Source organism: Eubalaena glacialis, chromosome 3 (assembly GCF_028564815.1).
Source record: "Eubalaena glacialis isolate mEubGla1 chromosome 3, mEubGla1.1.hap2.+ XY, whole genome shotgun sequence".
Taxonomy (NCBI): Eukaryota; Metazoa; Chordata; class Mammalia; order Artiodactyla; family Balaenidae; genus Eubalaena; species Eubalaena glacialis.
The window spans coordinates 106539342-106562968 of NC_083718.1; the positions used below are offsets into that span (position 1 = coordinate 106539342).

The 23627-nt window shown below is 36.6% G+C and overlaps 1 protein-coding gene across 1 annotated transcript; it reads right to left on the bottom strand.

Annotated features, from left to right (window-relative positions):
• Positions 1 to 32: 32 nt before the first annotated feature.
• On the bottom strand, positions 33 to 23564 carry TRMT13 (tRNA methyltransferase 13 homolog). Its single transcript, XM_061183800.1, has 11 exons — positions 23343 to 23564; positions 19251 to 19297; positions 19097 to 19163; positions 10876 to 10938; positions 10631 to 10700; positions 10368 to 10474; positions 9849 to 10016; positions 8035 to 8107; positions 3956 to 4030; positions 670 to 1102; positions 33 to 341 (listed from the first exon to the last, which is right to left on the bottom strand). Exons 1-11 carry the CDS (start codon positions 23487 to 23489, stop codon positions 146 to 148), a joined length of 1446 nt encoding a protein of 481 aa, XP_061039783.1. The 5' UTR covers positions 23490 to 23564; the 3' UTR covers positions 33 to 145.
• Positions 23565 to 23627: the final 63 nt, after the last annotated feature.

Genomic DNA, 23627 nt, shown 5'->3' on the forward strand with positions numbered 1-23627 from the left:
ACAAAGCCATTACCAAAGTTCAACGAGGCCACATTTTTAAAAGTTCATATTATCTGCTATTTAAATTATATTTTCATGAATATAAAAATACAATTAAAAAATTTTTTTTGGTGGAAGACAGATGTTGTTCAAAATTTCTTTTCCATTAAGCAGTTGTTTCTGGTGATGAAGAATGATTTGGTAGAGCAGTTAACAATACATTTTCCAAAGACACCAGAGGGTCTGTATAATACTGTAAAGCGGGATTGAATCCTTTCTGCTGTAAATAGTTGATTCGGCCTTGGTCAATCAGCAATTTACAAAGATGCCCTATTTTCTTCTTTTCTTCAACAGTAAGAAACCTAAATTGAATAAACACACACAACACATTGTTAAAATTCTGTAAAACCTTATGACAAATTATTTTAGTTAGTCTTATTCATTGATAAGCTGCTAAATAACCCACAACATACTATGTGCTATGTCCCATGCTTCCAAGATACGTTTTATTAATGCCACAATTAAAGTGTGTATATTTTAACTTATTCTAAAATTAGTAAAATATATATATATATATTTTTTTAGTAAAATATATTTTCATGAATGAATTTTTGGTAATATTCATCTAAAAATATAGTAATAATAAAGTATTTCTGCCCTAGTGTTGTGCATTTCAAAGTAGTCACTTACCCAGGCAAACTCTCAGCGCTGTCATCTGTGATTCTGTATCCTCCATCATCATGCTCTTCACTGCCATCATTCTGTTTATCTTTTCTTTTTGTGGAGATATTTGAAGCTTCCAAAGATGTTTTTTGCATCCCGCAAGTCGCCCAACTACTCATTCGCTGGAAATAGTGGAATTCCAATGCTCCAAGGCCTAGAGCCCTGAAATATTCTTTGCCCACATAATGTCTCCAATCACACCTGTGGTGACAACAGAGTGCAATAACAATGCCAGCCACAGGGGTCCACTTCTCTGGGATATTTTTTTCATTTCCTTCCTTGGCCAAAGTGTTAATTTCTTTTTCTGTTTTATCATTCTTTACACGTTTGGCTAAAGGTTCTTCATTCCTTTCCTCACAACTGGCAGCATAGGTTTCAACCAAACATCGTAATGCAAGATCTGCAAACACAATTATGTGGCCCCCCAAACCACATCATCTTTAAAAATAAGTATTTTTTACATTTATTAGGCAGTATGGTTTTTAAAAGCCCAACAAAAACTTACTTAGCTCTATACTTGTACTAATTCTTTCATGAATTATCAACTTTGTTCATATTTGCCCTTTTCTCATTATTGTACCATTTTCTCTAATGATTTATTCTGCATAAAGTCAACTTCCCCCCAAAAACTGTGTGAAGCTTAAGATCTAAAATTTGTAAAACTATTCGTCCAACTACTCAAATTTGCTCTCATTTTTCTCCTACCCTTGTTGAGGAAATGACTTGTATAGAAAAAATTTATGTCTCTACATTTAACATTCCAGGGAAGTTTTGAGCTTAAAGAACCCAAAGAAAGAAAGAGGAAAGGCATCGGCTAAGTGTCTGCTAAGTTGATGTTAGGTGTCAGTCTTGAAATGTAAGATGTTCACAGCAAATAGTGAAGAGTTGAGAAGAGTGGGGTCAGAAGGTGGAAAGTAGGCCTCGCTGAGTAGCCTTACTATAGTTATACATTCATTCAGCAAATAGTTACTGAATGTCTTTCATGTGCAAGGCTTTGTGGATGTATGATGATTAATAAACACAGACTTAGAGATAAATGAACTTTATATTAAAATGAAAAATTTACAGTCCACTTAAAAACTAAACAAATGGATTTTTGATGATTATGATAATTTCCCACCAATGACTGCTATATTATTGACAATACTAGAAAGACTCCAAATATATGCTGTAAAATCCACATTTTCTGTCTGATTAGAATGTCACACTGTGTTTGCTCAATCAAAAACATATGTATTTTTAAACTTTATTATCCCAAGATGTCACAGGTGAATAGTAAATGATCTGATATTTTATAGTATATATAATACAATATATGAATTTAAGTCAACAAACTATCGGGAACCTGTTATTTGGAGAAGGCGATAGCTTATCTATTATTTTATAAACTATTATTTTCTGACAAAAGATATTCAGTCACTGTTTTACTTATATTGGAGTTAAGTAAATGATTTTCAGAAGTGGGGATAATCAGAAAAATTATTAAAAGAATGAAGTTATTTTAGAATCAGAAGGAGCTTTAGCAATCCATCTCAACCCCTCCTTTACAGAGAACTTGAGGGACAAAGCCACGTACCTAGAAAGGGACAAGGAAACACAGCACATTTGTGGCCAAGATTATTTATTCATTCAAAGATTTACTGAGTTCCTGTTATATACCAAGCATCAATGTTAGCACACTCCCTATGCTCAGAAAAACAAACAAACAAAAAAACAGCATACTGGGAGAATTAGATATATAAACAGAAAATTAATATACAATGAGCTTAAGATATGCAGAGGCAATTATGATGAACACTAAGGAGGAGTATCTTATTTAGGGAGGTTCCCTGAAAGTGGTGACAATGAGCTGAAGAAGGAGTAGAAATTGATCAATTTAGAAACGGACACAGTATAATATATGGGAAGGGTTAGAATGTATAGACCAATAGATATAGAGGCAGGAAGTGGCAAAGAGAGGAAGGCAGAGGCCAGATTAAGACTAGGATGTCATGTTAAAGAGCTTAGACTTTAAGGTGCAGGTGACTGGGAGCTACTGAATAGTTTTAAGAAGGGGAAAGACACATGAGGTGTGTGGAAGATGGGTGTGAATATTAGTATTTAAAGGACAAGTAGTGGAAGGACACCGTGAGATATACAGAAAGAATGGCACAGATGTAGGGGAAGAACCAGGAAAGAATGTCACAAAAGAGAAGAAAACAGAATTTCCAGAAGGGTAAGCAACAATAGCAGAGATTTTTCATTAAGATGATGATACAGTGATGAAAGGAGAATTCAGATAGAGTGAATCAAGGAGGGAAAAAGTGTGTGGAACAATGAGAAATGGCCAGTGTAGATAACATTTCTGAGAAACTTGGGTTAGATGGGTAGGAGTAAAGGAGCATTTTTTGTTTCCTCCCCAGGATAGAACTGGCTTACTTCAGAAGGCTTTTATGAGAGTTAAATGAGACAAGGTACATGAAAATCATCTAAAAACTATGAAGGACAACACAAATATATAATACTTAAAGTCATCTCCAGCCAACTTGAATAACTCTTATGGAGGCTCCAAGTTCCCCTTATGGGTAGACATGAAATTAGCGGAAGCCAGAAGAAGATGTAACAATAGTTAACATTTATTGAGCACTGATATGTGCCAGACACTTTATATGTAAACTGGCAAATTATATGTTGTTATCCTCATTTTACAGACGAGATAACCAAAGCTCAGAAAGGTAATCTGTCAAGGTTATACAGCAAAGTTGAACCCTGTACTATCTGATTTCAAAGCCCATGTTCTTTCTACTTTAACATGCTACATCCGATGGATCCAAGTGCTAAGACAAATCTTAATATTTCCTTTTTTGTTTTCCCTAGAATCCTGATACATAATCATCTTCTAGTGGGAGAAGTTTCAGAGTCCTTCCCAAGCAACTCCTCTGAAAAAATGAGTAGCTTCTGGGATAGAATCATACAGTTTCCATAAATGATTTATTTCCTTTTTGGTTGAAGTATAACCCAACGAACTTTAAGGTTCCATATGACACAGTATTTACACGTAAAACTCTTTAATTCATCCTGCAAAATGGCCAAAATGAGCAGATAAGTAGGAGAGCTCTAAATCTGACATAATACAGGGCCAGTGCTACTATGAAGATTAATGAGCTGCAAACAAGGGATAAAAACTACTGAAAAGAGACTCTTTAAATATTTGGGACCATGTTAAGCTAAAACTTAATGTGTTCATCTCGACATTATTAGTATGTTTACATACCTGTTGCCACACCACACAGATGTTTTCCAATTCCTACCACAGGTAGTTTTTCTTTGCTTAGCAAAGGAATCTTGTCTGAAATAAAAAGAAATGAGAACTAAGTTGGCTCTCTTGTGAATTAAGGCATTAAGTGGCCTCCCAAAGAGAGAACTAATTAGAATCTTTGAATTTTAGGGCTGAAAGAGACACAGACAAAAAATTCTCACTTTATAGCTTAGGAATAAGAGGCTCAAAGATGTAGTGACTTGATAAGTAACACAGATGGCTACGGACATAGCCAGAATCAGAGTTAAAAATTTTTATCTTCCTTTTCTTCCCACCTCGCCCCCAGCTGGTTCTTTACTCCCGAGTTAATTTCTTGACTTTTAGGCCAATGCTATTTCTTCTATACTGACTCAGGACTTCACCCTGTAGAAGCCTTATTTTGCTAAATATTATTACCCATTGATAAAAGGACTCAAAAGTTTCCTTACTAGATTTATTTTGCATAACTAATATATATGATAAATACATATAATACAACCGACATTTTATATTATAGAATACTATACTCAATATTATAATCAAATGAAAAATATAGCTTTCATTATATCTTGATAATCAAGGACAAGATATTACTTTAGCTTTCACACTGTTCTGAATATGAATAAAAGAAAATATTCATAATAGTAGTATAAAAGTAAAATAAAAAAAGACATCTACAAGGTAATGCAGTAAAATGTAGTATATCACAGTTAAGGCTTCCATTTTTCCCCCCCTATTCATTTTCCTTTTTCTAAGATTCTGAAATGAAAAGTATGTTTCCCCCTACAAATCCAGCTACAGCACCCAGCACAGTGAATTGTCCAATGGAGGTCCTTAGTAAATATTTCAAATTCTTTGTTGCTTGTCTTCAGATGGTATCACATACTAGGAGAAGAAATTGGTACCAAATGGAATAGTTTGCCTGTGTAAGGTGGTTCAAGAAACTTATCCTCAATCAGGGTGAAGAGAAAGGTTGTCTAAGAAAGCCCTTAGGGAATTGGGGGCATCAGGAACCTTGGAAGTAGAGCTGAGTTAGTTACTGATAACAGAGTGTGCCTACAGGAAGTCTATTTAAGAAGTAATCAGATCCTCACCTCATAGCCACCTGGTGACTACCTCTTTACCAATTGGTGGAAAACTGTAGATTAATTCTCTCAAGCAAGTAAAACAGGAGGTCACTGGGTTGAAGGATAATAGGAAGTTGAAAGTTGAAGTGTGGTAAAATAGCAGGATTAAGTGAATATGCATATAGATTAAGCTCTTACTTGTCACTGGGTCCCAGAATGTTGGTAATCAGACCTTTACCCTCTAGGCAGGTGATCAGAAGAGTCTTCCCTGACCAGCCCAAGAGGAAAGATCACATTCTAGACAGGTCATTCCAAACTGGAGCTCAGAGTCAACAACTCCACCTGAAGACTCAAGAGCTCTTAGTCCCTCACTCATCACTATGAACACACCATCAAAAAGCACAGATGTTTGAGCAGAGCCTCTAAGTTGAAAGAGACAGACCAAAACAAATGGAAAAGAGCAACTTAGTGAAAACAGAATATGAAGGGAGGATACTTCTAAAAAAAATCATTAATATCCTCACAAAGATAGTACAATTATGAAAAAAGAACAGGTTACAAAGATAAATTCAGAGAAAAAAATCTTAGAAATTAAAACTATGATAGAAGAAATTAAGTTGAAGAAATCTGAGAAAGTATACAAAAAAGGCAAAAGATATAGAACAGAGAAGTAAAGTCAAGAAAAGTAGAGAACCATTCCAGGAGGTCTAATAACTAAATCATAAAAGTTCTTCCATTAAGGGAGAAAAGAAAAAATGGAACAGAGAAAATTATGAAAGAAAGAATGCAAGGAAATTTCCCAGAAAGCTGAGAATACTGGAATCTCTCAGTCAGGATTTCTCATCCTTGCCATTATTAACTTTCGACCCCAATAATTCTTTGTTGTCGGGAGCTATACTGTACCTTACAGGATATTTAGCCGGTCTCTGGTTTAGCAGGCTCCCTGGCCTGTATCCATAAGATGCTGGCAGCATGTGCACTCTTATGACAACGAAAAATATCTCAGACATTGCCCATGTTCCCTGAGGGCTAAAACTGCTTCTAGTTGAGAACCACTGCTATACACACAAGAGTCCATCAAGTGCCCAGTACAACAGATAAAAATATAACTACATCAAGACACATCACTGTGAGAATTTAAAACACTGAGGACAAAGAAAAGAGCCTATAAATCTCTAGAAAGAAAAAAGCAGATGACACACAAGGGCTCAGGACTCAGAATGGCACTGAACTTCTGAACAACAATACTAGTGGAGTAATAGTTTCAAAATTCTTAGAAATAGAAATACCCAGGCAAATCAAGTGTAAGGGTAAAGTAAAAGATACTTTCAGACAATGCAAGGTCTCAAATTTATCTCTAATGCAATTGTTTCTCAGGAAGCTATAGGAGGAGGTGCTTTCCCCAAAGACAGTAAATCAATAGAGGAAGATATGGGATAAGATGTGGAAAAATAAATCCCAACCTAGGAGAGTGAAGGGAATCCCCAGGATGAAAATGAAGAGAATTTTAAGGTTGACAATTGTGCTCTAGGAACAGAGGGCACCCAGTCTACATTGGAACGTACCTGAAGGATCCAGGGGAGAATTTTTCAGGAAGATAGAAACTAACAGAATACTTGGCAAATGTATTAAAACAAATACAAATTTTAAAGTTATACCTTTTTGTTTAAATTGAAGTATAGTTGATTTACAATGTTGTGTTAATTTCTGCTGTACAGCAAAGTGATTCAGTTATACATATGTATATTCTTTTTCATATTCTTTTCCATTATGGTTTATCAGGAAATACTGAATATTCCCTGTGCTATACAATAGGACCTTAAAACAAACACATTTTTAAAAGACCAAGTAAACAAAATTTTAAATTAACTATTAACTCAATAAACAAATTTTATTTACTACATGGGCCAGCTGTGGTTTGCGTCACAGGGCTGAATTAAAATTAGCAGAAGAGGTTGCTAGCATGTGTTTGTATTATTTTCATTTTATTTATTTTTTAAAATTTATTTATTTATTTTTGGCTGCATTGGGTCTTTGTTGCTGCGTGTGGGCTTTCTCTAGTTGCGGCAAGCAGGGGCTACTCTTTACTGCGGTGCGCGGGCTTCTCATTGTGGTGGTTGCTTCTCTTGTTGCAGAGCACGGGCTCTAGGCACACGGGCTTCAGTAGTTGTGGCACGCGGGCTTCAGTACTTGTGGCTCGCGGGCTCTAGAGCGCAGGCTCAGTAGTTGTGGCGCACGGGCTTAGTTGCTCCGCGGCATCTTGGGATCTTCCCGTACCAGGGCTCGAACCTGTGTCCCCTGCATTGGCAGGTGGATTCTTAACCACTGTGCCACCAGGGGAAGCCCATATTTTCATTTTAAATAATATGAAAAACTATTAAAAGGTACAGAAAGGGCATTAAAGAGTATGACTGATGGGTGTGTGTGTGTGTGTGTGTGTGTGTGTGTGTGTGTGTGTGTGTGTGTATGAAATATGAGGTCCATAGAGATGGGTTATTTTCTTTGGTACAATTTAAAATTGTAGGAAGTATTTTTTACATATCAGCTAGGCAGAAAGTATCTTTTACATATTAGCTAGGCATTAAGTATCTTTTACATATTAGCTAGGCAGAGAACTATCTCATTTCTGTAAGAGTTTAGCTAAAGTCATGTTAACTATAGGCAGAAGGCTAGTGTATGGTATGAACAGACTCAGTAATTAATTTAAACAGGATAAAGAAGCAACATAAGGACATATTCTCAAAACTTTTAAGCTATTCCCTAGTATGATATTTCATTTCTAGTTGATACTGAAAAACAATTTCTTAAAGTTTCAACCCTAATTCCATTTATATTTACCTAAATGTTAGATATAACATTCTATATTAACAATGGATTAATCTCTGTTTTCCCTGAAGCAGTGTTCTGTGGGATTGGATTTCTAAGCAACCCTCAGAGTTTGAAACTTCTATGATTTATGGAAGAGCAACTGCAAGTTATGCAACTTACTCAAACACAGGTGCTGAATATCAATCTGAAGTCTCTCAAACACTGAATTTTTCTTTCTGTGTTTGCCATCTACCTGTGCAAACAGAACATTATTATAACAATGGCTTTTATGTAAAAAAAAAAAAAAAAGCCTTATGAAAAAATATTTCTATTTGTTTTCAAAATTCAGAGCAAATAATTTTCCATCTTAGTTTTTAGTGTTTAAAAAGTAGAATTGTTAATTAAAAAATTTAAGATTGTATATTCTGTGATGAAATCTCCAAAATAACAATATCGTACATCTTTATAAGACTTGAACATTTTATAAATTATTATGTACACATTATTTCCTTTAACTCTAAAAATTCCCAATTCACTGATGAAGGAATTAAGGTTCATAGATAATAAAAAGCTCTACTTCAACAGCAAACTCATTCAAAACTGAACTCATTATTTCTCCCTCCAAACTATTTTTCCCTTCCCTTCTTCTGTATTCCCTATCTGAGGGAAGAACACCACTTAGTCACTTAAGGCACAAAAGGTCACCAGAAGTAACTCCTCTTTCATACTTAATGGATAACAAGTCACCAAGTCTTGGGGCTTCCAACATCATAACATTTCTCATACTCTTTCCCTCCTCTCTATCTCATTGCAACATCCTTAGCTCTGGCCCATTTCTTACCTGGATTATTGGATAATAATGATCTTATTATTAATCTCCCTAATTCAAGGTTCACACTCTTCTGATACAGCTTCAACGGTACTGCTAGGAGGAACTTTTAAAACCCTTTTCTATTTACTTCACCAATTCTTATATATTCTTTCAATCTCCTCTCAGCTACCACCTCCTCCAGGAAACCTTCAGTAGCCCACACTAGACTGAGGCTGGCATTCTATCTTCACACTCCTATAGCATCTGGTACTTATCACTATCATAAGACACTTAGCATACTGAGCCAAGATACTTATAAGTCTGTCCCATTAGATGTAAGCTTCTTGAAGACAAGAATTAAACCTTGTTTCCACTGTATCCCCAGCATGTAGCAGGATAAAGTCAAACTCCTCCCTTAGCATAAAATATGAGCCCTTCCAGAGTCTAGGCCGCCTCTCCCATCTCATCACTGCTGAACTCTACTTCACACCATGGACTTCCATCACACAGAAATGTTTCCATGTTTCCCTGTCGTTTCGGGCATTTGGTTACACTCTTCTTGCTTCCTAGAATGCTCCTCAAACCCTGTATCTAGCAAATACCCACTTTTCAAGATATAGCTCAAGCACCACCTTTTCTGTGTAGCCATTCACCATCCCTTCTCTACAGTAAAACTTGTCACTCCCTCCTTTGAACCCACACTGTACTCTGTACGACCTTTTTTCATATTTTAACCCTTTTCTATAATCATTTATCTGTTTGTCTCTTCTTTCCAATATAAGTAACAGAACATAGGGACGTTGTCTTATTTGACTTTACCCAATATCTATCAAGGTAATTGTGGTATGCTCAATAAATGTTTACTGAACAAACAGTTGGTAAGTTTCAGATGTAGGTTAGGACTTAAGACTTTTAACTCCTAGCTTGAGCTTGGCTCTTTCCACATAATTTCTTGTCTCTGTAAGTATTGTAAGAACTCAGATCAATGAACTATCAAAATTTAGATTAAAAAATTTACCTTCAGTTTAAATCATCAATATAATTAGAATAAAAAGCTATAATCAAATAAACACACAAAAAATTCATTTTCTTTAAGAGGCATGTTTCTGAGTATTATTTTTTGTTTTTCAAACAAGAAAAGTGCAAAGTTTGGTTACCAATATACTACAATGGTTTCACTTACCTTGAATCTTGTGGTCACCTTTTCTACTAGGATGAAGTGAACTTTTTCAGCATCTTTTAAGGCAATATCAACCCAATGAGATAATTTTCCCTTTCCTGCTCCAAACTCAACAAAGCATCTTCTTGGACCAAGTAACTTTAATTTTTCAATGTTACCTAAAATAGAAGCCTGCAAACTTCACGAGATTATTTTATAAACTAGAGCAAAAACATTCGGCTCAAATGGGAACATAGCAAGATAATTTCTATATAGGGCAGCATGTTCACACTGATAATTTGTGTTTGGCTTTAAAGCTTTTCTCTTGCTTTTAAATATTTAACATGTAGTACTCAGAACCATATCCATTCCAAGGATTTTTTATATATGTTTATATACATTTTTTGAAATGGGGATTCTGTACCCTGAAAGATAATCTAAACAAAATCTCATTAATAACTATATTTAGAAACAACAGAATGTTAGCTTTGACAAATGAACAAAAAGGCCATTTTTAGTAGAGTTACTATGGTTTAAACATACCTGCTGTTTCAGATGTTTGGTTGCAGAATCACCGTTTTTAGGGTCATTAAGGGCATCATGCAATGCTGGATGGGACATAATTTGATCTTTAAGTGTAGAGTTCAAACCTGTGCCAAATAAAAGCACAAAAGCTTAAACAACCAAACATGAAACCGTAGGGCTCTAAACAATGGTAGTAATATCTCTTAAACCACAGTGGAATTAACTCATATACCACCTGATTATTCTAAAAAAATTTAACTTGCAAATTTAGGCAGACTTACCCTCACTTGCTTTTCTCAGTTTCTTAATTAAGTTTTCCATCTGCTCTTCAGAGAGAAAAGAAATTGGAACCTATATACAAAAATGGGGAGTGAGCTGGTCTGGGAACTAATAAATAACACTGATTCTATAAGAAAATGCATTCTAAATCAAAATAGTTAATTTATTCCAAAAATTGGAACACAGCTTATTCACAGTGTGGAGATGCTCATAAATACTTTGTAAAATTAAAAAGTCAAGTACTTACTAATTGTTCAGGTATTTCTGTTTCATCTTTTAAGCCTGCATTAATATCTTGAATAAAGAAGTCCTGAATAAAAACAAAACCAAACCATAACAATACCGTTATTAATGTGACGAGTTCACAAAACTTAAGCTGAAAAACTGATCCGTGGCTTCTTCCAATACTTTGTACCTGCCATCCTCCCTTTCTCCTGTTCATTTATTCATTAAATAATTATTGAGTGACTACTGTGGTCCTTAACTTGCTTTAGGTGCTGAGGATTTACCACAGTGAACACTACAGGCAAAAATCTCTGTGTTCACGGATCTTACATTCTAGTGAGGTGGCTATTTGAATAAACATTTATAGCCTGAAGAAATTCATTAGTAATTTTTATTAAAGTTTTTACCTGTCTCCAGCATAGACTGAGGACTGTGTCATTTTTGCTAATGGTTAAAGCAAAAACAAAGACCCAACTACAAATGGCTGTTTATCAGATAGGCAGCAGGGCCAAAAACAGAGATAAGAAAAAATATTACAATGGTTTAGGTCTGATTTCTTCTATTTTAAAATACTAATTAAAATAGAAAATAGAAATATCCTGTGATATTATGTTGTTTAAATTAAGATAGTGAGATATTTCTAGTCCATTTTCAGAGAGAGAGACTCTAGGTAAGGATCTAGGTTAGCATTGTCCAATAGCACTTTCTGCAATAATGAAAATGTTCTATATTTACCCTGGCCAACATGGTAGCTATTAGCCTTGAAATACGGCTAGTGTGACTGAGGAACTGGATTTTCAATTTTGTTTAATTTCAATTGACTCAAATTTTAATAGTTACACATGGCTAGTGGCTACCATATTAGACCACGTAGATATAGATGAATGAAATAGCACAATTTTTACAAATTGCTTTGAAAGTGAAAACAACTCCTGGGACATTATGCATAGCAATGGGCTTTAGTTACGCAGATAGGAGAAAGGTAACATGTGGATTGTATGTTGCTACCTTTACCTATGTGGGTAATAACGGAAACCAGTGATTAAGTGAACAGGTGAAGAAAGCAGGTATTAGAATATTTTGTTGGATGACTGGCACAACTGTAAGAGAAAATTAACTATAACTATTAGTAAACAAACGAGTGATAAGATTTTACCTGGGTTTCATGTTATACATAGTGTACTAAACACTGTTCTGCATTTCTTTCCTCTTATCTCGTCATCCCACTACTTTTCTCCCCTTCCTTTCCACTGTGTCCCAGCGTGCAATGGAATCTGTGCAGGGGTATTCCATTTTTTTTTTTTTTTTTGCCCGTGCCACGTGGATTGTGGGATCTTAGTTCCCCAACCAGGGATTGAACCCAGTCCACTGGCCATGAAAGCACGGCGTACTAACCACTGGACCACCAGGAAATTCACAGGGGTATTCCATTTTTAATAAATTCATTTCTTCTCTCAAACTGTTCCCAGAACACGTATTCAACCTGCTTGCTTTAACTAAAGCCTGACACTTAGGTAAGGAAGATAACCTCCATGCATACCTGAAAATAAAGGCAACATTCTTTCTTCTTACTGAGGGGCTAACTGGGGTAGGCATCACTTTTCTTCTACACATGTTTTTTTCTTTCTTTTTTCTTTTTTTTTAATTGGAGTATAATTGCTTTACAATGTTGTGTTTCTGCCATACAATGAAGTGAATCAGCTATATGTATACCTATATCCCCTCCCTCTTGTACCTCCCTCCCACACCCCCCCATCCCACCCATCTAGGTCGTCACAGAGCACCAAGCTGAGCTCCCTGTGCTTTATAGCATGTTCCCACTAGCTATCTATTTTACGCATGGTAGTGTATGTATGTCAATCCTAATCTCCCAATTCGTCCCACTCTCCCCTTCCTCCCCTGTGTCCACATGTCCATTCTCTACGTCTACATCTCTATTCCTGCCCTGTGAGTAGGTTCATCTGTACCATTTTTCTAGATTCCACATATATGCATTAGTATACGATATTTGTTTTTCTCTTTCTGGCTTACTTCATTCTGTATGACAGACTCTAGGTCTGTCCACATCTCTACAAATGACCCAATTTCGTTCCTTTTTATGGCTGAGTAATATTCCATTGTATATATGTACCACATTTTCTTTATCCATTCATCTGCCGTTGGACATTTAGGTTGTTTTCATGCCCTGGCTATTGTAAATAGTGCTGCAATGAACACTGGGGTGCATGTGTCCTTTTGAGTTATGGTTTTCTTAGGGTATATGCCCAGTAGTGGGATTGCTGAGTCATATGGTAGTACTATTTTTAGTTTTTTAAGGACCCTCCATACTGTTCTCCACAGTGGCCGTATCAATTTACACTCCCAGCCACAAAGCAAGAGGGTTCCCTTTTCTCCACACCCTCTTCAGCATTTATTATTTGTAGATTTTTTGATGATGGCCATTCTGACTGGTGTGAGGTGATACCTCATTGTAGTTTTGATTTGCATTTCTCTAATAATTAGTGATGTTGAGCATCCTTTCACGTGCCCCTCGGCCATCTGCATGTCCTCCTTGGAAAGATGTCTATTTAGGTCTTCTGCCCATTTTTTGATTAGGTTGCTTGTTTTTTTGATATTGAGCTCCATGAGCTGCTTATATATTCTGGAGATTAATCCTTTGTCTGTTGCTTCATTTGCAAATATTTTCTCCCATTCTGAGGGTTGTCTTTTTGTCTTGTTTACGGTTTCCTTTGCTGTGCAAAAGCTTTTAAGTTTAATTAGGTCCCATTTGTTTGTTTTTATTTTCATTACTCTAGGAGGTGGATCCAAAAAGATACTGCTGCGATTTATGTCAAAGAGTGTTCTGCCTATGTTTTCCTCTAAGAGTTTTATAGTATCCAGTCTTACGTTTAGGCCTTTAATCCATTTTGAGTTTATTTTTGTGTATGGTGCTAGGGAGTGTTCTAATTTCACTCTTTTACATGTAGCTGTCCAGTTTTCCTAGCACCACTTATTGAAGAGGCTGTCTTTTCTCCATTGCATGTTCTTGCCTCCTTTGTCATAAATTAGGTGACCATGTGTGCATGGGTTTATCTCTGGGCTTTCTATCCTGTACCACGGATCTATATTTCTGTTTTTGTGCCAGTACCATACTATCTTGATTACTGTAGCTTTTTAGTATAGTTTGAAGTCGGGGAGCCTGATTCCTCCAGCTCCATTTTTCTTTCTCAAGATTGCTTTGGCTATTCGGGGTCTTTTGTGTTTCCATACAAATTGTAAAATTTTTTGTCCTAATTCTGTGAAGAATGCCATTGGTAATTTGATAGGGACTGCACTGAATCTGTAGATTGCTTTGAGTAGTATAGTCATTTTCACAATGTTGATTCTTCCAATCCAGGAGCATGGTATATCTCTCCATCTGTTTATGTCATCTTTGATTTCTTTCATCAGCGTTTTATAGTTTTCTGAGTACAGGTCTTTTGCCTCCTTAGGTAGTTTTATTGCTAGGTATTTTATTCCTTTTGATGAGATGGTAAATGAGATTGTTTCCTTAATTTCTTCCAAGACTGAACCAGGAAGAATTAGAAAATATTAGCAGACCTATCACAAGTAATGAAATTGAAACTGTAATTAAAAATCTTCCAACAAACAGAAGTCCAGGATCAGATGGCTTCACAGGCGAATTCTATCAAACATTTACAGAAGAGCTAACACTTATCCTTCTCAAACTCTTCCAAAAAATTGCAGAGGAAGGAACACTCCCAAATTCATTCTATGAGGCCACCATCACACTGATAGCAAAACCAGACAAAGATATCAAACAAAAAAGAAAATTACACTGATGAACATAGATGCAAAAATCCTCAACAAAATACTAGCAAACAGAATCCTACAACACATTAAAAGGATCACACACCATGATCAAGTGGGATTTATCCCAGAGATGCAAGGATTCTTCAATATACGCAAATCAATGTGATACACCATATTAAAAAATTGAAGGATGAAAACCATATGATCACCTCAACAGATGCAGAGAAAGCTTTTGACAAAATTCAACACCCATTTATGATAAAAACTCTCCAGAAAATGGGCACAGAGGGAACCTACCTCAACATAATAAAGGCCATATATGACAAACCCAAAGCAAACATCATTCTCAATGGTGAAAAACTGAAAGCATTTCCACTAAGATCAGGAACAAGACAAGGATGTCCACTCTCGCCGCTCTTATTCAACATAGTTTTGGAAGTCCTAGCCTCGGCAATCAAAGAAAAAGAAATAAAAGGAATACAAATTGGAAAAGAAGAAGTAAAACTGTCACTGTTCACCAATGACATGATAGTATACATAGAAAATCCTAAAGATGCCACCAGAAAACTACCAGAACTAATCAATGAATTTGGTAAGGTTGCAGGATACAAAATTAATGCACAGAAATCTCTGGTATTCCTATGCACTAACAATGAAAGGTCAGAAAGAGAAATTAAGGAAACAATCTTCTATACATCTTTATGTAAAAATACTTTCTTTTTAAACTTATGCCATCTGTCCTACTAGTTCTCACTTGGGAGGCATCTGGAAATGTATGGGGATATTTTGTTCTCAAAATGACTGAGAGGTGCTATTGGGAGACAATTATCTACAGGTCTCTCAATTTTCTGCAAGTCTTATAAGCAAAGGCACTGACCCCCCTCTGTTCCAGACTATCTTTGCAAGGACATTTGTATACCAAGCAACCTTGGAAGACAGAAGTAGTGTCTCCTTCTAGAGCAGTGGCAGGCCTGCTTATTGTACAATACAATAAAGAAATGTCTACTTATGGAACAAAGGTGAGGCAGGTTTCCTTACTGCTCATTTAAAAAGACGTATTTCCTAAGCTTGGCCTTCTTCAGCTACGACACAAGCTGTGCACAAACATGTGCAGCATCCACCAAGACCACTTCAACTTGAGGGAACTTAGGGAACAAAGGGAGTTGATGCAGACAAGAAGCTCACATTGCTTGCTGTGCAGCGAGTAATAAAGCCCTTTGTCTCTGACCCAGGAGTCTCATATCTTCTTCCAGCATCCACAAACCTATGGTAGGCTAACTTGTTAGCTTGAAAATAAGATTAAATTTCAAATCCTTCATGCTTCTTGACAAGGGCCTTTGTCATCTGCCACTCAGAAGCCAGGAATTCTAAATACAGGGATGCTCTGAAGTGCACAGGATAGGACTGTCCCACTTGAAATGCCAAAAGCCCCCACTGAGAAACATTGGGCTGTTAAACATCTTTTAAATCTCCCAGCAGTTGTCAACTATCACCCTGTTGGTCATTATCCAATATTCATTAGGAACTTTGACACCAAGCTGTTCTTTCCACTAAGTTCAGCCAATCTGACTATGTTTTCAAGCCATCCAACAAATAGCTCTGCTTGACCTTCTTAATTCTAATGACCTTTGCTCCACTTTGGCAAACTACTTTCAGGGTCCTCTAGATTCTGGCGTTACTATGAACCATTTAACCTCTGAAACCTTAAACCTCATTAGCCCATTCTCTGACTATAACTTTGTAATATGTTAGTACAAAGTGTAGTGATTCTCTTGTTCTGAATCATATTCTTTCACCTTTTAAAGACCTCTATTTTTTCTCAGCTAATTTCTGGCTTCCCTTTCATGCCACCCAGCCTGGACACTCAGTACCATTGTTATCATTATCTTTCACAATCTGGTTCTCTGTCAAACCCACCCTTACAAAACTTAATGCCTGCATTAATATGACTTTTAACTCCCAATAGTTCGAAAGTTAAAACTGCTGAACACTGCTGAAGCAAAGCTCCTCAGTCATTTGGACTGGTGCCAGTTCAAATTCAGTATCTCCATCAGTCTGACTCTCAAAGATGCCTAGCAATTATTCTGCGTAACTCTAATTCTAAACTTTTACCTCTCTCCTCAAATCTCCTACTATACCATCACCTCCCTTAATCACCTTATCTCTTACTTCAGCAAGGAAGTGTAGCTATCAAATGACATCTTTCTCAATTAACCTCCTGTCAGCTCAAATTCGCCTGAACTGATATCCATCTTATACTACTTCCCATCTACGTAAGTGGAAGAGCTATTTCTTCCCCTATTTCTTCCCTTCTACCTCTATTTTGCACCCTATTTCTGCCTGCTTCCTGGGGAGCCTCACACTATCAGTGATGCCCTCTTCTATTTCCAATTTCTTCTTCTCTACTGGCTCATTACTCTAAGCATAAAAATAAAACTCTTTTCTCCCATTCTATCTATCTATCTATCTATCTATCTATCTATCTATCTATCTATCTATCTATCATTTATTTAAATTCATTTTTTGGCCGCACCAGGCGGCACGTGGGATCTTAGTTACCTGACCAGGGATCGAACCCACGCCCCCTGTATTAGAAGCGTGGAGTCTTAACCACTGGACTGCCAGGGAAGTCCCTCCCATTTTAAAACACACTCCTTCTGTCCTACCTTCCTCTCTGACTGCTAGTCTACCTCTCAAGTTCCATTCATAGACTAGTTTCTTAAAAGAATAGTCGACACTTAAGATTTCTACTGCCTTGTTTTCCATTTACTCATATATCATTTCAGTCTGATTTCTGCCCACTCCACTCTATTTAATATGCATTTTGCTAAACTCTTTGATCTTTAAAAACTGCCATATTGCCAACCCAATGGATTCTTCTCTGTCCCTACCTTACTTGACTCCACTGTGATGCTAGACACAGCTGATCACTTGTTTCTTTTTGAAATTCTCCTCCCCCTGGCTTCCCATATACCATGCTTCTCTGTTTTTTTCTCTTTCCTACCTCTCCAGCCATCCCTTGTCAATATTTTTCTATGGTTCCTACTAGCAGCTCACCTTTTAGGTGTCAGTGTCACCTAGAGCTCTGTCCTTGGTCTCATGCTCTAATTCCTGCCTACCTCTCATCTTCTATTCAGCTCTCCCCTTGTATTTCATACTTGTCATGTGAGTTACCCATGTTTTCTTCCTTGTCTGGATGACTCTCCTTTGACCTTTAGGTCTCATCTTATGACATTCCTTCAGAAAAGCTTCCCTGACTCCTTTCCCATCTCTCTAAACCCCTATGTCCTCCCCCAAAAGGGTTAGGCTCTTCTCCTTTATTCTTCCATAGCACTCTGTACTTAATCTATTTTAACACATATAATATTGTATTTTCTATCCCTTCCACTAGATTGTAATGTTATTTTAAGCAGGGTGCTTGGTACAATGTCTGGCATAAGTGCTCAATTAATATCTATGGAATAAACAAGTCCCCCAACTTCCCCCCAGTTCTAACTAATCTCTTACCCTGGGTAACTTAAAATTCCAAAGCTTCACCTATGATCTGTATGTATTTGACTTCTGAATCTTTATTACTTGCCCAACCTCTCTACTGAGTTTTGGACTCACATATCCAACTCTGAATTTCCAATCAGTCAGCAAGTTTTATTGATTCCGCTACCTAAATAATTCTTGCATTTATCTATATTCTTTCCATCCTCTTTAATTCAGTCTCTTATCATGTCCTACGTGGATTGCAGCAATGTCCCCCTAACTAGACCTTCTGATTGCAAGCCATCCACCCACATTGCTCTAAGAGAAAGTTTTCTAAGAGATAAATCTGACCCCACCATTTCCTCGCTTGCTATCTTTCAATGGTTCCCTGTATCTTTTAGAATAAGTACAAGTTCCTTGAAAACCTCAAGTGGTTTCTCAATTTCTGCCTCTGCACATATAGTTTTTTCCACTTAGAAAGATTCTTCTTTCTTTTCTTTGCCAAATCAAGACTTAGCTCAAGTGTTATTCCCTCTGGGAAGCCTTTCTTGACCCCTTGGATTTAATTTTAATGCAAGTATGTGCTCTTATCACATGTGTACATACTTCTTTCATTAAACTTATTAAGTAATGCCCATTATTTACAAGTTACTTACCAGTCTCAAATAAGTTCCATGAAGGCTGGGATCATATTTTATTGAAATGAATTTAGTAGGCACTAAGTAAATATTTTTGAATAAATAAACTGTGGAATTATTCTCTGAATACCACTCTTCTTGCATAAAATTCTATTATCTCAATTAGGAGTCTAAGTGGATTCACAATCTGATGTCCTATACACACTCAAATGTATTTGCCATATTTAAGCCTCCTGAGGCAAGAGCCTTGTTAAAAATTCACATTTGTAATCTACTAAGTATATATAAACATTACATACCACACATTTCACCATTCAGTTTTACTGATCAAACACTTACAGGTTTTGGCTTCTCTCTTGAGTTACATTTTTTCAAATGTTTTGCTAGTTGATCTTCATATACTGTGCTAAATTTAAAGAGAAAATTATTTAAAATGAGACTGGGATAATCACTGTTTCCAGCACAGAAAAACCCTTCTCTGACCCATACTTACTGTTTTGGATCTAAAGGACACAGGATTCTTTTCCGAGCATTTTCTTCCTAATTAAAAAAAAAAAAGGACATATTTATTTGAATAAAATATCAAGTTCACTGCTTACAGATACTAGATACAACTTCAGTGTAATCATAAGCTTATACTATACCAAAACAAGGTAAGGAAACCTTAAAAGGACATTAAGAAAACACTGGCAAAATCAGGTCATAGAGTTTAACAACAAAAATCTCCAGTGTCATGTGATATCACCTCATACCTGTCAGAATGGCTATCATCAAAACAAACACAAATAACAAATGTTGACAAGCATGTGGAGAAAAAGGAACCCTCCTACACTGTTGGTGGGAATGTAAATTGGTGCAGCGGAAAACAGTAGGGAGGTATCTCAAAAAACTAAAAATAGAACTACCTTATGACCCAGCAATTCCATTCCTGGGTACATATCCAAAAAAACCAAAAACACTAATTCGAAAAGATACAGGTACCCCAATGTTCAAGGCAGCATTATTTACAATTGCCAAGATATGGAAGCAACCTAAGCGTCCATCAACAGATGAATAGATCAAGATGTGGTATATATATATATATATATATACACAAACACACACACACACATACACATACAGTGGAATACTATTCAGCCATAAAAAAGAATGAAATTTTGCCATTTGCAACAAAATGGATAGACTTGGAGGGTTTTATAGTAAGTGAAATAAGTCAGACAGGGAAGACAAATACTGTAGGATATCACTTATATGTGGAATCTAAAAAAATACAACAAACTGGTTAATATAACAAAAAAAGAAACAGACTCACAGATATAGAGAACAAACTAGTGGTTACCAGGGGGGAGAGGGAAGGGGGGAGGGGCAGTACAGGGGTAGAGGATTAAGAGGTACAAACTGCTATGTATAAAATAAATAAGCTACAAAGATACATTGTACAACACAGGGAATATAGCCAATATTTTATAATCACTATAAATGGAGTATAACCTTTAAAAATTGTGAATCACTGTATTGTACACCTGTAACATATAACACTGTACATCAACTATACTTCAATTAAAAAAAAAAACCTTTGGTGTAGCTCGTTTATGTATATCTGAGCAAATACTGCTTTGGACAACAAGGGTCTATAGCTTCAAACAGGTTATAGAAAAGGCCTACATATGGAATTTTGAATCTATGACAGCACTGACTATAATATACACTATTATTTTAGGTACTACTAAGAAAGAAAAAATGTTGCCAATTTAAATTATAACATGTCATTGATTTTAAGAAGCATTCTGATTTCAGAGATGTTAAAATGTGAAAAAAAAAAAGTATCTCAGAAACAACGAAAGAGATCTTCCTCAACTTATGATGGAATTACAACCTGATAAACCCATCGTAAGTTGACAATATCTTAAGTCAATAATGCATTTAATACACCTAACCTACTGAACATCGTAGCATAGCCTAGTCTATCTTAAATATGATCAGAATACTGACATTAGACTACAGTTGGGCAAAATCATCTAACAGCCTATTTCATAATAAAGTGTTGAATATCTCATGTAATTTATTGAATACTGTACTGAAAGTGAAAAACAGATGGTTGTATGGGTACAGAATGGTAGTAAGCATATTAGTTGTTTACCCTAGTGATAGCGTGGCTGACTTGAAGCCCTGGCTCCCTGCCACTGCCCAGCAGTACATATTGCTAGCCCCGGAAAAGATGAAAATTTAAAATTCAAAGTACGCTCTCTACTGAATGCCTATCGCTTTTGCAACATCATAAATCCAAAAAAATCGTAAGTTGAACCATTCATTGTAAGTTGGGGACTGTCTATATGGTATTTTAACCATTTGGTATGTGGCCCTACTCTACTAGCTTTGCAACTTTTTACTATAGAAGAGTTACACCCTGTTCGTTTCTAAGTTACATGGATTTAGCTACATATACTCAGGGAAAAAAAAGGAATTAATAGTGTTGGCAAGTCTACCCAACATTGATATGAATCTGTATATAACAGGATAGCATAACAGTTAAAACCACAGGTCAGCCAGACTACCTAGGTATGATTCCCAGTTCTATCTATCAGGCTCCTAACTATCAGCTCCTAACTCTACGACCTGAGGTAGTCTTACTGCCTCATCTGAAAGATGAGAATAATATATCTTACCTCCTAAGGGTTGTAAAAATTAAGTGAGCTAATAGGTTAGAAAAAAAAAAACTGCTTAGCATGGTGCTGTTCATACAGTAAATGCTAAGTGTTCATGATTAGTATTAACAATTCCTTTTTCAGTTTATTTCAGTTCTGATCTGCCTCCCAGAATATCCATGAAACTATGTACACTGAATTTCATGAACATGCTAAGAGACTTTTCAGTATCTTTTGAAAATATAGTACATTATTCTTCCCTATTTGCTGACTTTAAAGTCTAACCTCCATGAAAGAGAAGACTCTATACTAACCTCCCAAAGCTTAACGATAGAGTAGGGGAAAATAGCACTTTTAAAATTTATTATTTGGGTTTACAAACAGGGCTTCTCAACCTTGGCACTACTGATATTTCAGGTTGTATAATTCTTTTTCGTCCTGTCCATTGTAGGATGTTTAGCAGAATCTCTGGCCTCTCTCCACTAGAAGCAAGAAACACTCTTCAGTTGTGACAACCAATATGTCTTCAAACATTGTCTGGGGGTGCTAAATCACCCCCATTTAAGAACCACTGCGTAAAAATGAGTACAGGTGATCTCAGCCATATAAGACACTTAAGAAAAAAAAGACGGAAACAATACACCCAATTATAACATAAATTACAGATTCAGTAGGATGCCCAAAATTGAAAACCAAATCATAGTCATGGAAAGTGTTTCCACTTAGTGTTTTGCAGTCTTTTTTCAAGGGATTAATAACATGATGTCATTTCTCTCCAGGAATATGGATCACCCTGTAAGGATCTATTCATATTCTACCACTGTCACCGTCTGCAGTCACCTCTGGGTGTCTGATTAAGGTGAAGTGTAAGGTCTTAGAGTAAGAACAAAATCCTCCTCCTACCAGAAAGTTCATTTTTCAATCAGGGGATGTTTGCTGGTGCTCTCAAAACCAGCCAATACAACAGAGAGTGTACTTCAAAGAGTTCCCATAAGTCACAGGTCACCCACATTCCAAAACAAGAATAAGCTTGTTTCAGTACACTTCACCCTAGGCAAATATTAGCCAAATCAAAATATGAACTAGAGCTATAGCTATGAGGGACAGTAGGAGATGAAGGGGTTCTGGGGGCTTATCTGTACTGGATATTGCCTAGAAGGATAAACCATCTAACAAAGAAAAATAATGTAAATAATACTGGACATTCAGAAGGCATAAAATCAGATGCTTGTATCTTTGGTTTAATCTTTCTAAAACCTATTAAACATGCTCTTTTTCTATTAGCATTTTACTGTTCTTGTTTTTTAAATTTCCCATCATATATATCCTAAAGAAACACACATACTAAAGTTATATGTTGTTTGACAATACAATCATATGTATAATTGAACAAAACTGTACACTTTCTGTTCTCAATTTTAAAAGGAGAGTCAATTCTTACATGTTTTTATATCTTTCCTTCCCCTTTTCAGCAAAGTAGTTATTAGTTGCTTTCAAAAGATTGTACGTCTAAATAAAAAATTTAAAAAGTTTCTCTCAACCGCATTGACAAGAAGTTATTATCATTCACGGAACAATGAAAACACAATTAGTGAAACCTTGGGATGCTTTCTTGATCACTCTTCTTTCTAAACCACCATTTCCCATCAGGAAGGCGGAGAGTGAGCGGAGGGCAAGAAGCGGTAGTCTGCCGTAAAACTAAAATCTAGCATTACCATGAGTTGGTATCAAGATAAACGGGTCACTGCTGGCGCTTTACTTAGTACAAGAAAACACTGCACTTCACTACGGCTCATCATCTCTCCCTAGGGAGGCCAGGACTGCGTTTATCACAAGAAAAGCTGGAAAATCCAGGGGACTGAAGCAGAAATCTGTCAGAGGGGAGGTGCCGGACCAGGAAACTTATTTCCGACTCTCGAGAGGGTAAGGCGATACCAGACCTCCGCGGCTCCAGCGTGTTCACCACAGAACCTTTTTCCTGCTGCCACCACCATCCTGCAGAAGCGCTTCTTCTTTTCCACATAGTAGCCACATCGTCCCTCTGCTGGAAAGCCAGTTCCGTGCGGCGTCGGCGCAGAAGCCGCCATAATTCAGGGCTCACTTTGGGTGGCAAGCATTGATCGGGTGAAGAGAAGAAAAGTTGTCAGGTTCGCTCGGGTCTCCTTCCCTTAACAAATATGTCTGCCTCGGGTCCAGCCACGCAGGATAATGCCCGGAACTACCGC